This window comes from Fundulus heteroclitus, chromosome 2 (assembly GCF_011125445.2).
Source record: "Fundulus heteroclitus isolate FHET01 chromosome 2, MU-UCD_Fhet_4.1, whole genome shotgun sequence".
NCBI lineage: Eukaryota > Metazoa > Chordata > Actinopteri > Cyprinodontiformes > Fundulidae > Fundulus > Fundulus heteroclitus.
The window spans coordinates 16,795,839-16,813,792 of record NC_046362.1 but is presented as its reverse complement, the minus strand read 5'-3'; the positions used below and the strand labels follow the sequence as shown (position 1 = coordinate 16,813,792).

The window sequence follows — 17,954 nt, the reverse complement described above, 5'->3', positions numbered from 1 at the left end:
TTCTTGTCCACCAGATGGTGCATACGTCCAGATAACCCGCCGCAGCTTAATCACAACACCCCTGCGTGATTGTACTCATCCTGGTACACTGTGTCCCTGTGTGATAAGATCAGAAAGTCTGCACTCTCTTCAGGAAGTTATGAAAACATTTGAACTCTCGACAAGGTGCATTTGCGTGTCGTGTGGCAACGCATGTTCTGCACCAGCGATGCAAATATGCACCGCTTTAATTGAAAGTCTCTTCCAAATGCAAGGTGTGTAGTATATTTATGAGATGAAAAAAGCGGTGCTCTGCATTTTCCTGTAACTTCTGCATCAAAAGAAGCAAGCCATAAATCTCCAGTGTGAGCTAATGCCAGACAGACAGGAAGATCCCTCAGCGTCCGTCCTCAGCAAATCACTGCACAGCAGTACGGTCCTGGCCTGCTGAGGCCCGAACAGTCAGGCCACTGTGTCGACATTTCCTGTGGAGGGTTGCTCTTAGTTTCTCCCGACTCAGCAAAGAGGATCTCGGAGGGCTGCTGGCCTGGTGTGTGCTCAGGTGTCAGAGTTCTTATTCATTCTTCAGGAAGAAACAGTCTCGGAACCCCATTCTGCTGTGCAAAAGTATTCATACCCTTAAAGGTGACCTATTATGCTTTCGTTTAGGATAGGTCTATGGTCTATGCAAAACATGTTCATTACATTTTCTTTTCACAAAATCATTCACAGATAATGAGATTTCACCTCTCCGGTTTTGAGCTCCTTTCAGAATGAGACGTTTTTATTTTATGCAGATAAGCTGTAGCTGGCTGTGTTTCCCTAACTAACGGGAAACCGGCTGCCAGCAGATGCCCGGTGGTGCAGCCGTACATCTTTGATCCTGAGTCAGACCCCAGATGCAGAAGTGGGGCGTCCTGCACAACCAGCAAGCTTCAGCCCAATCCAAACATAGTTGATTAATTGACACATACCATAATGTCAGAGGACAGTTCCTCATCGGTGGCGACAAGATCACACTCCGCTCTTTTATTTCTTGTTTTTTAAAGGCGGCCATTACTCGGCCATCCTCGACAGCACAACCCGCTACTATAACAGCTGTGGTTGTGCAGCGAGCTAACTCAGGCTGTTTACTCGGCTACTGTAATAATACCCTACAACATTTCCAAACACTAAAATCGGGGAAATGTCCGGTAAACAGCGTTTACCATGGACAGGTTGTCTGAAACTGGGACTTTCCCCAGAAATCAGGGACGTCTCCCGGGGTCACCCTTGGCTATCGGTAGCCTATTGTTAGCGTTAGCTTGTGCTAAATGACGAATCATGTTCATGCCAAACAGTGATGCAAAACACACACAAGACAAACCATAAGTTCTGACACCTCCCTCTGACACCTCCCTCCAACCGTCCTGGAGTAGAAGACTTTTGTTAAATCCTGCCGTCTGCTGTTGGATGTTTTCAAAACAGTGCTTTGTGAATTGATTTTTACAAACCACAGTTTTCTTTGGCAATGTGGCTGGGGCATTGCAATCAAAATATGAAATAAAGCCACCTAGCTCTGTTCTCTGTGACTGGGAGAATGAGCAGCCATTGTGCAGCGAATACAAAGATAAAACCAGCTGACCAAACATGCTCCTCTTCTAAAAATGAAGAGGGAGGAGCTCCGCTTGGGTTGCTGGATGAGGGGATGGGTACGGCTGGGGTTGCTGGGTAAGGCAACAGTGCCCACCAGTTGTGACACAGTAATCACAAGGTTTTTGAAACGGCTCATTTGTAGACACTAACAGAATATTTTCTTATTGCCGAAACAAGGCTGGATGTTTTTTTTTTAGTGGTTGGACTGTTTCTATAAGCAGTAGAGAGCCAAATGGAAGTACAAAAAAAACGTGCATAAGGTTGTCTATATTTGTCATGTAGTAGCCAACAAACTTCAATGCGCTTTAATTAACGAATCCCCGTGTCAGACAAACACAAAGTTGGGCGGTTGCTGAGAATTATTTAGTGTAAGTTTTCAGCATGGTTAGGTTTTAAAACAATATACTGAGCTCTGAATGTTTCTCGAAGTCCTGTTTAATTCTTTTATCTATAAAATGGGAACAGCACACCTACCAAGATATGATCGTCCACCTAAACCAGCGGTCAGCAACCTTTATAATCCAAAGAGCCGTTTCTCGCCTTCTCTCCCACTAGATTAATTTAATCTCGAGCCACAAACATCTTACACGACCTCTTGAAAGATACGAGCTCCATAAATACTAATGCAAAATGTGCTTAATTGTAACTGTACACTAAACATCACTGAACACACCGTCCACACATCCAGTCTGATTGAGCTTGAACTGTTTTACTATGAAGAAAGAGCAAAGCTGGGGGAGATACGCCCTAAAACACCTACATGTGTAACTGCAGTAAACAAAGTGGTAAAGCTGGAAAGACAAAGCTTAGAAAACCATGCATCATGACCCTTCTACTTTAGTACTACTTTCTGTCTATCTGTCGGACAAAATCCTGATAAAATACAATTACATTTTTGTTTGTAGCGTGACGAAATGTTAAAACAAAGTTCAAGGGTTGTGAATACTTCTGAAAGGCCAGCAGTCTGACATCTTTCAACCCTACTCTTTTTATGGGCCATGTGCAAGGCATCTGAAGGCATTAAAAATGAAAAAAGCATAAGGAGGGCTGACTAAGGCCAGGGTTTTTCCCTTTAACATTTCTATTTATTTGAGTTTCTATGTCTGTAACCCCGGTGAAAAGGTGAAGTGGTTTTCTAGCTCGGTGTACGTGGATGTGGGCTTCTTGGCCCACCCACCAACGCTCACCTGTCCTGTATTAATAAGTAGAGCCTCAATAGATGCTGCTGAATGCCTTGTATCGGCTTGTTTGTGCTCACGCGGTCCGGCAGCGTGTCGGGGGGAGTGGACCCTCTGGAAAACCTTTGAGCTATTTCAAGCTCTCCTCCCAAATTGAAAACACTCGCAAGTTTTCTTTGGCGTCTCATCGATAAACTTCCTACACCCACCTGATTGAATAAAAATGGCCAGGGGACCGCCTACATGAGAGCATGGTGTAACTGTTAACTTCTGGTCAGAGGGGGCCAGAGCTCGAGCTATCAATGAGTACACTGTTTTACTCATCCTTTGAGTCTCTGCAGGGACACCAACACAGGGCGCTTTATTGAAATAACACAGTGTTCGGCGAATGTTTTCACGCTGCATGAACTTTTTACATTTAGTGATGTTAAAATCACAAACTTCACTGTATTTTTTTTTGGGGGGGGGGGGGGAATTATGTGGTACACTAACACAAAGTTGTGCGTAATTGTAAAGTGGAATAATTATAAATTAGTTTTTGTTCTTTAATGGTGACCCATTATGCTTCCTTTAAACATTTAGGATAGGTCAATGGGCTATACCAAAACTGTTCATTACATTTCTTCAGTTTTCCCCTCCTTAGTTTTGCCTATTTTGAGCTTTTTTGAAATGTGCAGTTTTTATTTTCTGCACAGAAGCTGTAGCTGGCTGCACACTGGGATATTGGCATCAAAAATTAAATAAAGGCACGCTTTGTCCTCCTTAATTGGGAGAATATGCATTGACACTTTGTTTATTGCAGCCACCAACAAAACACTTGTCCTATGCAGCAACCGTATAGCAGTAAGACCAGCTGAGGTGCTCCTGTCCTAAAAATAAAGCGGGAGAAGCTCCACTTGGTTTGCTAGGTGAGGCAACAACATTCGCCGATTGTGACAAGATAATCAGGAGGTTTTTGAAAAGGCAGTTCTTTAGACAACAAAAACATTTAGTTATTGGCAAAAAAACAAACAAACGACTGGATGGCTTTATTTTAGTGCTTGGAATGTTTCTAGAAATAGTAGAGACCAAAATGGAAAATGTGCAAAAAGTGACATTTTGGTTAGAAAATATAATGGAGAACCTCTTTAAGCATCAATTTTGAGTCTTGCCAAAAGTTCGCAACTGGATCTAGGTCTGGACTTTAACTGGGCCGTTCGTAGTTTGCTTTGATCTAAACTATCTTATTGTAGCTCTGGCTGTAGGTTTAGGGTTGCTGTTCTACTGAGAGGTGAACCCCTGCTGCAAAAAGGGAACTAAAAGTAATATTTTTGCACTTAAAATAACAACAATTCATCTTATTTCAAGTGCAGGATGTATAATTATCTTATTTTAGGGGTAGAAATTCTCAGTCCATTGGCAAATACTCTTATTTAGCTGCTCAAATCAAGGAAAAATGCACTAATTTTAAGAAAATTTTACTTACTTTCAGTTCCCTTTTTGCAGTGTGAAGTGTGTAGCTCAAAAAGTAAAATTTCGGCCATTTGATGAGAGAACCTGTTCTTGTTACTTTTTAGGTGAGTTTCGAAAGCATTCAATTCCACCGGGTCTTTTTTTGACTATCAGAGAAAAGAGGGAGGAATATATTTCTCCAAACCATTATTTGTAAAACATTTCCAATTATATAAGTCTTATTGCTAGTCTGTCACATAAAAACAAGAATAAAATGCATCAATATTTGTGTGTTTGGATGCAGCTTCCTTGATTCGGCAGCTGGAATCGGGGCAGACGTCTCAGGCTTGTTTACATGCACTGGTGTTTGCTCTGGTGATTTAGAGGCTGGAAATCTGCAGCTGTGCAGAGCACTAACGCAGGAATTTGGATGCGTTCGTTTTCCCGCTTGTACAGACTGTTCCTGAATCTCACTGTAGCCAAAACACTGACTGAATGTTGCAAGTCACATCATGCAAAAGAGGTGCCATTGTCTTCCAAAGCAGAGTCAAATAAAGGAGGAGATCTTAGTCTGCTCTCATGACGCAATGCGTGGTGTCTTTTAGATTCTCGCTTAACAACCCAGAAAAGAGTAAGCTTATCTCCGGTACAGTGTGCCGAACGTAAGCCGAGAGAAGTTAATCTCCAGCAGTTATTTCCTCAAAGGTTACACCCATGTTTGCTCATCCTGCCCCTTGTCTCTGTCGGTCCTGAATCAAGTTTGCAAACCAAGCACAGTGAGGCAGCAGCTATGACGCTGACTGCTACGCTTGTATGCCAGAGAAAGCTATGATGTCATCCACACACAAACTGTGGGAATGGGTCATTGGAAGACAACAAACACCCGGCTGCCGACAGGGGACAGAAAATACATTACAGCACACTGTAGTCCCCCGAAGTTGAGTTGGCAGAGCTGAATGTCTGAATCTGGACCGGGTTCAAGCTGGGCGTACACACACACACACATACACACGCGCAGCACTCTGCACTCTGGAACAACGACAAAGGGAGGACAGCTGCATCGTGGGAGCGGGGGACACCACCTCACAGACCTCAGTTTGGCTGCTGCATGACCCGAGTGGGGAATTAAGGGGGAGCTAGTTCGCTGCCTTCTCCTGGGCTTTGTGGGTGTTTGTCTGTTTTTAATTTTCATCGAGACTAAACTTTCTGGGCAAGACTGTTCTTGGAAAGACCCTTCTTAAAGGGATCCCTTTTTTTCCCCTCTTTGTCAACAACGCTGGCACGCCAGCATCCTATTACTGTTAGTCATGCATTGTTTTCGGGAGTCACTGTAAAGAGCATCGCGTGCTACGGTAACAGCAGATTTGACACATCAGGGCAGATTTCTAGACAAACCTCATTAGTCATTCGCTCGCCTATTGTTGCTCTTGTTAAGGGTTTAACCTGACTGAATCTTTCAAGGGAGCTTTAGGTTCAGCTTCTTGAATCTTTACACATTTTATCACAAATATAAATCTCAAAGACTTAAACAATGTATTGCATGGTAACAATGTATTGCATGGTTTTGAAATGGAAGGAAAAGGATACATGGTTTTGAAAAGGTTAAATCAGAAAAGTGTGGCGTGTATTTTTACTCTGATAGCTGCCCAACCATTTTGCTTTGGAGGTTATTAGTAAACAGAATCCATCCATGTTCTGTGAAGGCCTCAGAGGTTTGTTAGGCCCTGTGCACATGACAACAGTCCGTTGAAATCGGGATTGTTTTTTTTTTTCCCGTTTATGCTAACACATCTTCATGTCAACGTTTTAATTTCAATCTTTGTGCACAGGACAGTAGTAGAAATGTGAAAAACTTTGCAATTTCCCTGCCACACCACTCGTAAGTACGTGCTGTGAAACGCAAAGACGTGCACATGCGTAAAAACCCTGCTTTAAAAAGGACCACTACAAAGTCATACTATGCATGTGCCAGGGCTTCTCTATACACGCAGATTCAGTTTTTTTATTGTGTTCTGGGAACTCGTTCTTATGGCTTACCGTTTTCAGGTAAAACGTCCGCCGTTGTGATGTAGAAGAGCAGTAGAACTGCAACAAAGCTTTTATGTTTCACCAAAAGTGTTGACACGCACAGAGCGGTCTAGAGAACAAGTTAGACAACAAACAGCATCATAGAGAGCAGGGAACGCAGCAGACAGGTCAGGGAGAAAACTGTGGAAAAGTTTAAAGCATGGTGAGGTTAGAAAACAGTATCTCAAGCTTTAAATACCTTACAGAGCTCTGTGCAATCCGTCATCTAATTTATGCAAGCACTCCAACACATGGCCGCCCAGTTAAATGAACAGGCTGCGTAAGGAGAGAATTATTTCGAGAAGCAGCCAAGAGGTCTATGGTAACTCTGGAGGAGCTGCAGAAATCCCCAGCTCAGGCAGAAGAATCCCTGCTTTTCTTTAAGACAGGTGAGAAGGAATCCGTTGTTGAAAGAAGGCCAGAGGAAATCCTGACAAAAATGCTCTGGACAGATTAGACCAAAACTGAAATTTGTGGGTTACATGTAGAAGAATATGTATCAGGGAGAAACAAGAACGCACGTCATCCTGAACACACCATTCCCACGGTAAAGCCGTCATGATGGAATCGTGCTATGGGGATGCTTTGTTTAAGCAGGGACAGGGAAGCTGTTCTCCGTTGATGTGAATAAAGAAGGATGGAGCTAAATGAAGGGACATCCCAGAAGGAATTTCATCTTCCAGTAGGTCAACAATCCATAACTACAATGGAATAGAATGTCTGATACTGACTGAATTCATATGGACCCTGTCTAATCATACTGACCACTCAAAGCGCTTTACACTATAGCCACGTTCACCAGATCGCACCCATTAACACAAACATTCACACATAGATTCACAGATCAGTACGCAACTTAGGCTTAAGTGCCTTGGGGCACATCAATGTGACAGGGCAAGCTGGAATCACACCCAAGAATGGAAAGTAAAATTATCTCTAGATATGCAAAGCTAAAAGCTGAGGGTGATATACCATAGATGTGCAGCTGTAATTGCACTTCAATGTGCTTCTAAGTAGTACTGACTCCGGGGGTACAAATGCATTGGCAACTTCTAGATTTGACTTCACAATTATGTTCTGTTGTGTGTTGGTCTATCACATAAAATCCCAATAAAATCCCAATGAAGTCCGTGGTCGTAATGTGACAAAACGTGAAAAAGTCCAAAGGGTATCCCTTTTATTTTTTTCAAAGCACTGTCTCACGCAGATATTGGCTAGAATTGTGCATTTGGACGGCGTACAGATAGTTGGTTCTGGTCCTCTCGGTTTCCATGAAGCCTGCAGAGCACAGCAGCCTGCTGGCAGTGGAAGAACCGATGAGGCCAGGAGGAGACTGTGTCTTCCATCTGGGTCTGACAGGGAAGGCTGGAATGTCCTCAGCCCGAACAGCCTGTCTCTCTTTACAGTCATGCAGACAACACCCCCCCCCACTCTAGGTAGCCTGACGAGAGCTGTCATGTGGGCCAACTAGTTCATCTTGCACGGTTGTTTTAAAAGACACCCACACGTTCAGAGGAAAAAAAGCACATACTGTAAACTCCTGCTCTGTGTACATGCACAGTTCCCACGAGAGGAAGCCCGGTGTTTGTGCCTGATTTATGTTCCTTGTCCACTGATTGATGCTGAAAACCTTTTTGCCGCTTGTTTGTTACGATGTCGAATGAAGATATCATTAAAACATTAAAACAAAAAAAAACCTTTATGAGGACCTAATTAAAATAAATACTGCACATTAAAAAGTGAACAGGAAACAACAATTCTTTAGAGACAGGCACTAAACAGAACCCCAAAATTTCAGCAAACCACCAAATTTTAACCTGACTCTTGCCGGATGGATGTCGTTCCGCCGACCTCTACACATCTCCACACATCCATCTGGAATTGCTGCCATTGGGAGAGATTTCAATACCACATAGAATGGACAAGCCAATTAGGATCGCCAGGCGGGATTTTTGTAGATGTGATGTACCAGAGAAGCTACTGTTTGTTTTCAGACAACAATGGCGGCTCACAGCGAGGAAGCAAGCAGCGACAATAGTCCCTCATCCATTGGTACTCAAAAGCCTGGGGCTTTGCAAATCATGGGCAGCTTTTCCATACAGATTTACCTGACTAATTTCATTAACCCGCGCTTTAATTTCCCGGGCTTTGGTCCCCCAAAGACCCAGTACTTCTCTGCGTTCTCGGGGCTTGTTGAGGGGGCGGGGTTGCGCACAGCAAGAAAAATTGTCCACTTCTGGGGTGGAGTAAGGAGATGGGGAGTTTTACAAACGTATCAATTTTGTAACCTTAATTTATCACAAAAAGTTGTTTTAAAGTACACCACCTAACTTCATCTGTTACAGTCAGTTTGAGCCTGGCCAGGAAGACAGGAGTGTTACGGCCGCTGCGGCTGTGTTGTTACTCGGCCAGACAGTCTGTCATTTCCCGCTGACTGGATCATGTTCGTCGCAGCTGAAAAGTCACTGTAAAGGGTTTACTAAGTTAGTAGGGGATATACGCGCAAAACAGATATCAAAAGTTAAAATCTTGGCTGGATGTTTTGGGTGGTATGAGTTAATTTTGAACTGTTTTGCCACTGTGTGTGTGTTTGAAAGCGGAAGAGGAGGAAAGAACTGCTTAGCACTTATAGCCTGGCTTTAACCTACATAAAAATAATTTGGCTGTGATCAAAAGTCCACGATAATGTGCTTAAAAACCGTCCTTCCAAAAGAGACGGATATCTCTCCCGCTCGGGTAGTATGTGTGTCCGCGGACGAGCAGTGTGATATGGGAAGACTATTTAATGCGCCTTGTGGTCCGAAAAATACGGCTGATTCTTTAAAAGAACTCAGACATCAGTCATTTACCGACATCGCGCTATATCCATGATGGCGACTGTTCTGTGTTGGCTTTCCCTGCATCGCTCTTGTCAGCGTCAAGGGTCGGTTTCGATGTGAGTGGTTGAAGTAGCACTGCAGTAAAGATGACGGACAAGTGGTTTATCCAATCATATGCAAGGAGTTTTTAATAAGGCCCCTCCTTTATGAAATACATCTCCAATGGAGCAATACCAGGTGGATGCGTGGAGCTCTGCTGAATGAAATCCATCTGGCGAGAGCCAGGTTACCAAATTTAGCACAATAACCAAATATTTCATATATATATATATATATATATATATATATATATATATATATATATATATATATATATATATATATATATATATATATATATATATGTGTCATATACATATTATCATTGTTTGTTGTACTTTTTTGCTGTTGTTTCTCAACTAATTGTTTTGGTTTCATAAAACTGCTTTTTATATTCCGCTTGTTTTTCATTTTTGTTAGTGTTTGGTTGTGCCTGTGTTCTTGGTTCTCAGCTGGTCTTTCTTTGTATATTTTTCCATAAAAATCACCAATATCACAGTATGGTTTCTGTGCTGGCTGTAAAAGTCTGACAAAATGTGCAATTTGATTTATGTGGTATTTTTTTTATTTAGGTATAATTTGATCAATGTGTTTTATTTATCTATCTTGAAAAAAAAAACAGACTGAGGAAAAATACTTTTATCTCCAGCTTGCCATACTGAATATTCACTTATATACATATGCTTATTCATTGTGCATTTTACAAAACTCTGAAACATGAGCCTGAAAATGGAGAATATTTCTTTGTTCTTTACAATACAATGTTGAAATTGTCCAGTTGCTTTGGTGCCACATTTGCATGTGAGAAACAGCGTCATGCGGTCTTGCCTGTGTAGATTAAACTAATGCAGCTTTAATTTCCCCCCCCCCTTTCAGCTGTTATCCCTCTGACCGACTCTGAGCACAAGCTGCTGGCGCTCCATTTTGCCGTGGATCCTGGCGTGGACTGGGAGTGGGGAAGGGACGACAACGATAACACCAAGCTAGCCAAGTAAGTCCTAAACACCACCAGGTGATCTTGATCAGCAAAGCGCAGAGACGTTCTGACTGTGAATGCAGGCCCAAAGGTTTTGCAACTCCACCCATCAGACTCTGTCCACGGGTAGTGCAAGGATTTAACTGTGATTATGGGCTTATGGTCACTTCAAATAGAGATCAGTGAGAGCAAAAGATTTGAGGCGGACATCACATTTTTCCAGAAGAGGCCTCAGAAAAGCTGCAGTGACTTCACCGAGTTTAGAAAAGTTTAAGGGGTTAGATTTCACATTCTTTAAAATGATCATCCAACTGCAATAAAACAATGGCACACAGGACAGATCTGCCTCTTAACATCTCCATGGATGTTCTTCAGTGCACTGCACATGCTATTCAGACAGTGCCACATATTTATAACGTATAACGCATATAATGCTTTCCTTTTAACATTGAAATCATTCAGTTGTGCTGTATCTGTGGATCTGCAACGCCTTGGTTGTTATTGTTGCCCCATCGCTTCTCTTTCACCCCTGATTTGGTTCTGAGAGCAACTGGTTTTGCTGCTGTCTCTTTAAATGAAAAGGAAGCACTTCACATCCCGCCTCCCTCCACTTTTCACTCCACCCGATTCGGCCATTTTTGTTCAGTGCTGGGGGACGGTGTAAAGAATTGTGTGGGTTAATTACACACAACAACTGAACATTTTCACGCATTCCACTTGTAGCTTCAGCATTCTTGAGCTTGGACAAAAAAATTTAATAAAATAGACAAAAAAAAAAAATCACAGATCCGAAAAATCAGTTAGCCGGACTTCATGAACTTGTTTGGCAGCTCTGCAGCAAATACTGTGACAAAATTGCTCAAAAAAAAATAACAGAGAAGGGAACAGATTGAAAAATATGACCCAAACAGAATATAAAAATATCTACACAGCACCCCGACAGCCTAAATAAAAATTTTCTGCACTCCGAAAGACTCCAAGTACACAATAAAATGTATTTAGGGGCTAAATAGAAGTGGATTTTGTATGATGTGTCCCCTTTGAATATGTTAAATGCTTATATAGGCATATGTTCATCATATGGGATCATGTTTGCTTCTTTTAAAATGTGTATATTTATATTCTTCCAGTCTGATCTTGTCTCTGGAGGCCAAACTCAACCTGCTGCACAACTACATGAATGTAACATGGATCCGAATCCCCTCTGAAACAAGGGTAAGGTTTTTCTTGCTCTCTCTCTCTCCACATCTCTCACATGTGTGTCGTGTTTGTCATGGTTAATTTAGCTCTGGGGAGACTTCCTTGTTCCAGATGTTTCTGAAACCCCTCGGGTCCCATCAGTCGGTTTTACTTAGTGTCAGGGTGCGATAATCTCTCACATTTGTAACTCTTAAAAAACGGCAAAACTTGCTTATTTCCCAACAGTTTTTGGAAAATGTTTTTGGACTTCTTGCTTTGGACTTCTTGCTTACATTACATTCATTACATTGCTTTGCCTTGCAAATATATAGATGTTTTTATTATGATTTTATGTGAATGTCCTTCATTAATGAATGAATAAATATGAAGTGAAAAAAAATTATTCAGGCTTTAATAACGTGGCATGCATTTTTCTTCAGTCTCTATCTACAATCCAGTGCAAATAAATACCTTCAGAAGTCACCAAACTAGTTGACTTTACACACAGATGGGCTAGAGTCCATCTATGTGTAAAGTCAGCATGAATCCAGTGAAGGCCTCTGATGTTTGCATCATAATGACCAAGGAACAGAGCAGACAGGTCCGTGATAAGGTCGTAGAGACGTTTAAAACACGGTTAGCTTGTCAAACAATACCCCAAGCTTTGAACATCTCACGTCTGTTCGGTCCATCATAGAAAGTGTATGACTCCACTGCAAATCCCCCAATAAGTGGCGGCCAACCTTAATTGTCAGGCAAGCTGCTAAGAGGTGAACTCTGAAGGAGCTGCCAAGATTCACAGCTCAGGTGCAATGTTCCCGCTAATTTTTCATGTGCCTGAGAATTCACTGGACTTCAGTGAGCAACATCACTCGTGCACACTGAGGCCGCACCAGTATTACGCCTGTCCAAAACCTGAGATTATAGCAAGTTACATGGCTTACTAAAATAATCAAATTACAGCAATAATTTATTTTAGATTACTTAGTTTAGATACAACTGATGACAAAAATCCTGGATTTTTTTTTTATGAACTAAAGGATATGTTTTATGTCATAGTAAGGGTTCTGCTAAGGAAGAACTGAGAGACATGTACATCTTTCAGAGTTCAAATTTTATTGCCATTAAATTATTTACATTTTGCGCGATAAGGTTTTGTACAAGCATGTGGTGCTGTGCAGCCTCGCCTCTGTCAGTCTGCTCCAGGGCAGCTGTGGCTACAATGTAGCTCTCCACCGTCAGGGTGGGAATGTGTGCGTAAATGACTGACCAGCGTAAAGCGCTTTGGGGTTGTCAGACTAGTTAAAGCACTATCCAAGTACAAGCCATCGATATGTATTGCTATTGTCCTCAGGCATGCGCGCATAAAATAAGAAACGTTTAAACAGAGGTGCTTTTAACAAACAGAGGTAGAACAAGAAGGCTGGTGAGAAACCAGCAGAAGTCATGTACTAAAAGACTCCAACTGCAGCTGATAACGCCAGCGGAGCATCAGGGCTCCAGAAACAAACAGCAGACGTAGCGCTCAAAAGCCAACTAAACTGCTGCACTTATGATCTCAGATAGGCAGATCCCAAAAACACCGCCATACAAACATCTGACATGAAGCAGGAGTAACAAAGACGCACATCGCAGCCTGCCCAACTTGAAAGGCGTCTGCCCCACCCGTCAATCAGTGGTGCGCCCCGATCAGCACCTGGCGCACACAGAGTGGACCGTGGAACACCGTCTCACTAGTACTGCAAAATGGTACAACAATAACATGTGCGTAGCTTTGAGGGAACAGTGCTCAGGTGTAATAATAAATTAATGGAACTGTTATTCATCAGGATTTTGTGAAAGAGTAGCGCAAAGAGGGCCCCTGTTTAAAGAAAGTTATAAAACATCCAGCTTACAACACGTGGAGGAAGTTGCTCTTGTCAGATGGAAACCAAAACTTAACTTAATGGCTACATGCAAAACGCATTGTGTGTGGCAGGAAATTACCACCGCACATCCACCTGAACATAGTATTCCCCTTGTGAGCAATGGAGGTGACGGCATCATGTTCAGGGGATACTTTCCTTCCACAGGGATAGCAAGCTGCTAAGTGTTGATGAGAAGATTGGATGAAGCTAAATACGAGGCAATACTTGGGAAAAACATGGTAGAGTGATTAGAAAAGTACAACTACCTCTTATCCTCTTCTTTACGCTTTAAAACTGTGCCTTACGTTTATGTGTGTATCACATAGAGTTAAATTACATTAAAGTTTGTGTTTTTAACAGAATAATACATTACAAATTTTAAGACAGATGTACGAGAAAGTCTTTAGGAAGACCCTGTCCCTTGAAAATTAAAAAACATTTTTTTTGTCTTTTTTGCAGGCTCCCCTGGCTCAGCCAGAGTCTCCCACAGCCTCTGCAGGTGAGGATGTCCAGTCTCTCGCTGAGTCCATGGACTCTGACCGCGAGTCCGTCGGCAGCAACTCCAACATAAACACTGGGAAGCCCGGCAAGGAAAAGGACAAAGACAAGCAGCGCAAGGACAAGGAGAAGGGTCGAACGGATTCTGTGGCCAACAGATTAGGAAGCTTTAGCAAGACACTTGGCATCAAGCTGAAGAAGAACATGGGAGGTTTGGGAGGACTTGTGCACGGCAAGATGAACAAGTCAAACTCTGGCTCAGGTCGCAACGGGGAAAATGGAGGGGAGAAGGCAAAGAAGAAGGAGTCAAAGACAACCAAAGGGAGCAAGGAAGATTCAGGCAATTCGACCAGCTCCACTTCCTCCGAGAAAGCCACAAGTCCCTCCCCTACAGAGGGAGACAGACCATCCAGTTCCTCCCCGACCGAGAGACAGGACAGCACGGGGCGAGGCTCAGGGGACAAGTCCTTGGAAAACTGGAAATACAGCACAGATGTTAAGCTCAGCCTCAACATCCTGCGGGCGGCCATGCAGGGTGAGCGCAAGTTCATATTTGCAGGACTGCTGCTGACCAGCCATAGACACCAGTTCCACGAGGAGATGATCAGCTATTATCTCACCAATGCCCAGGAGCGCTTCAGCCAGGAGCAGGAGCAGAAGAGGAAGGAGGCGGACAAGAAGCCTCCCGCCAACACCGAGGTGTCGGTAAAGAAGCCGGAGAACGAGAGCGTCTTCCAGAGCGAGAGGTCCGACAGCTCTCCTCTGGAGAGCTGCTCCCCCGTCCTGCCCCACCACACCTACAACAACCCGCAGCCCCTGCTCAGTCTCAAGATGCAGGGCAGAAACAGTCCCATTCCTGCAGCCAACCTCTCCTCCGTCCAAGTCCCTCCTCTCACTCCTCCTCCGAGCCTGCATCACGTCTCCCACCCAGCCCCGGTGCCAGCCCCTGCGCCTTACTCCTCTCCCAGCATCGGTGCTAAGAGGCCCGGACCCATCCCTGTGTCCGCCCACTACAGCCATACGCCACCCATCCAAAGGCACAGTGTGATCCATTTACAAGATGTCAACATGCAATCTTCCATCTTCCAAGACGAGCCCTACAAGCCAGTGGTGGGCAGCCTGAAGACGTGCGCCACGTATCCCCAGCAGAACCGCACGCTCTCCTCCCAGAGCTACAGCCCGGCGCGCCTGTCGGGGGTCCGTACAGTCAACACCATGGAGACGCTGTCCTACAACATGCCCGGCGAACACAAGTCCCACACGTACACCAACGGATTCAACGCGGGAGACATTCAGGACTGCCTGGAGTACGCCGACGAGGACAGCATGCCTCACATCTGGCTCGGCCCAGACAAAACCAAAGGGCGGAGCTCCGGGAGTCCCTTGTACTGCTTTCAGCAGCGCCGCTGCAAGAGGGAGAACTGCTCCTTCTACGGGAGGCCGGAGACAGACAACTACTGCTCCTACTGCTACAGGGAGGAGCTGAAGCGCAGGGAGAGGGAGGGCAAGGTCCAGAGGCCTGTATAGCCATCACTGCTGATTCAGCATTAACGCGGGCGGGGGCACGGGAGACCCGAGGAGACAGCACCATCCGCACTCTGCATTTAAAAAAAATCACGATCGGAACGTTTTCTGGTTTTATTGGGTAATGCTGGTGCGTTCCTGTCCCTGGTCCTTTGTTACCTCACGCTGAGGGAAGCAGAACTTGAAACAGTGAGCAGCTTTGGCCAGATTTGAGTTAATTTTTTTCTTCTTCTTTTTTTTTGTTCTTTTTACTTCTGTCCCATCAAATTTAGTCTTTTACTTGTTTTAGAGTAAAAGTTTATCTCTCTTTGATGTAAATGTATGTGCAGGAAAGCTCTTTATTTTTTCGAAGTGCAAAAAGGATTTGCATCTCATCAGGAAGGGACATTTTAGCTCTTTTAATCAGTTGAATGCAATACCTCTGGCTGGTTCTCCGCGGGATATTTGTAGTTGTTTTGCAATCAAGAGAAGTTTAATGGGGGGTTAATATTAGACTTTAAAGCAATAAATTGGTGATTCTTTGCTACACTCTCTCCCGGTTTTGTCTATGCACCAATAATATGGATACTGTAGGTTAACTGTGTCTTGTGACTCATAAAAGAACGTCACAGTGTGCTTTTTGTAAACGAATTTGAGATACAGACGTTAAAACGTGTAAGAGTTTTAGACCGTAATGTTGGATTAGAATGAAATGTTGAACTCTCATTTGTTTTGTGTACCTTTGTTTTTCTGTTTTCTTTGTTGTTGTTTTTTTTTTTTCGTTTTTTTTTTTTTTTTTGCCGTGTCAAAAGGGGTTTACCGTGTCAGAATTGGACTCGAAATATTGTGTAATATCTTGTTTCACATTTTTGCACGTATTCTAAAATCCACAAGCACTGCCAAGCTGGCTTCTTAACAAAAACAACAACAACAACAACAACAACAAAAGAAAAACAACTAATTACAATCCAAATTTTCAACATATTCTGTGCCAAACACTTTACAACTGCTACCCAAATATGCAGTGATCGTGGTGTGTTTCTCTCAGTTGCCTGTCAGCCGGTCTGCTCCGTAAACGTGTTTAGATGAGACGAACTCTGAGTCGTGACAGCAGGCTGATGTTTTTTTTGTTTTGTTGTTTTTTTGTTTTGTTTTTTTTTTTGTCCAAAGTGTTATTACGTGTCTCTAGCCCCCTCCTCACCCCACCCCCACCCTTCCTACGCCCACACAACACGACGTGCAATCATGCTAACAGCACTACGGTACTTGGTGACCTGCAGGAAAAAAAAAAAAAGAAAAAAAAAAAAAACACAAGTCACCGGGTCAGTGTGAGGTCGTTCTTCCATATCCAGAGGCCGTTTGATAAGAAGCACCTGCTGCTACGAGCACCTCAAGCCTTTGTGATCTTCAGTGCTTTAACCAATCAGTGGGATTTTTAAGAGGTAAAGAAAACCCCGGGGCTTCTAAAGTGCTTTCTGCTCATTTGACATGACTACTGTAAAGACGCAGTGTTTGTGTTGCTGTTTGTCCTGGTGATGCTTGGATAATGTGCCATGCTGTCCTTAACAAACTGTGTCCTGGCCAAGGATGTCCACTGCTCTCTGGGTTTGCTTCTGTCTCTCTCTCCTGTACACACTGCAGTGTTGCTCCCCTCTGTTTCTCTGTGACCAGTTCATGGACTCCCACCGTGTTAGGACTGTAAGATATGATTTTGTATTCCTTTGAGAGTTTTACACTACTTTAAATTATTAATTTGCACATTAGGTACAAATGTAAATATGAAGAAGAAAAAAAAATAGTTTATTGTTACAAACCTGCCGTGTCTGTGTATTATTTGGTTTAAAAAAATGGGTTGGAAGTTGTTTGACGGGTATTACGATATTATTATTATTCAATCTGGTCCAGCTTTATCCGCACCTGAAGTTAACCAAAATCAAAGGGGTAGACCGCCATATGACGCTCACATTTATGCGGTGTCTTCCATAAGCAGTCACACCTCTTAGATTTTTACACATTTTGTCGTGTTACAACCACACACACCTTTTAGTAAGCTTCTATGTCATAAACCCACACAGGGTGATCTAAATTAAACAGAGTGAGTTAATCCTTTCTAGACAAGGGTATATGCAAATGTTACAGGACATGTCTCTGCCATCTTTGCACCTCAGATTAGAAGAATATAAATACACATGTTTTAGAGGAGTAAAACATGCTCACATATGACAACATATCCCTATAGAACTATTTAACACATTAAAGGGAACATATGCAAAATCCACTTTTTTATGGCTTTTAAACACATTTTGCACTAAATGTTTTTACCTATTTTTCTATGGAAAATTATGCAAATTTCAGTTGGACTGGGTAGAAAGCATCAGTAAATATCAATTTCAAAATATTCACAAAAACATTTAAGTCTCGACAAAGAATAGGCCATTCAGACACATAAATTTGCTTTGGGTTGTCAACCTCCTTCCCAATAAGCAGTTTGCACCCTTTCAACAGGTTTTCTTCCAAACATCATGATGCTCCTACCGCCATGTTTCACCTTATGGATGCTGTATTCTGATTCATGCACAATGTTTGTTTTCCACCACACGTGCTTTTTTCATTTAGGCCAGAAATGTCAGTTTTGTTCTCTCTTGACCAGCGCTGCATCCTCTACTTAGCTTGTGGCAAACTT

At 43.0% G+C, this 17,954-nt stretch overlaps 1 protein-coding gene across 2 annotated transcripts in view; it reads left to right on the top strand.

Moving 5' to 3' along the window:
- Positions 1-17,084, top strand: part of otud7a (OTU deubiquitinase 7A) — a 78,045-nt gene extending 60,961 nt beyond the window's left edge. For both annotated transcript variants that reach the window (XM_036149636.1, XM_021320976.2), the window contains exons 11-13: positions 10,085-10,199; positions 11,315-11,399; positions 13,730-17,084. In XM_036149636.1, coding sequence (XP_036005529.1) covers positions 10,085-10,199; positions 11,315-11,399; positions 13,730-15,295 — 1,766 coding nt within the window. In that variant the 3' untranslated portion in view covers positions 15,296-17,084. The remainder of the gene's footprint in view (positions 1-10,084; positions 10,200-11,314; positions 11,400-13,729) is intronic.
- Positions 17,085-17,954: the final 870 nt, after the last annotated feature.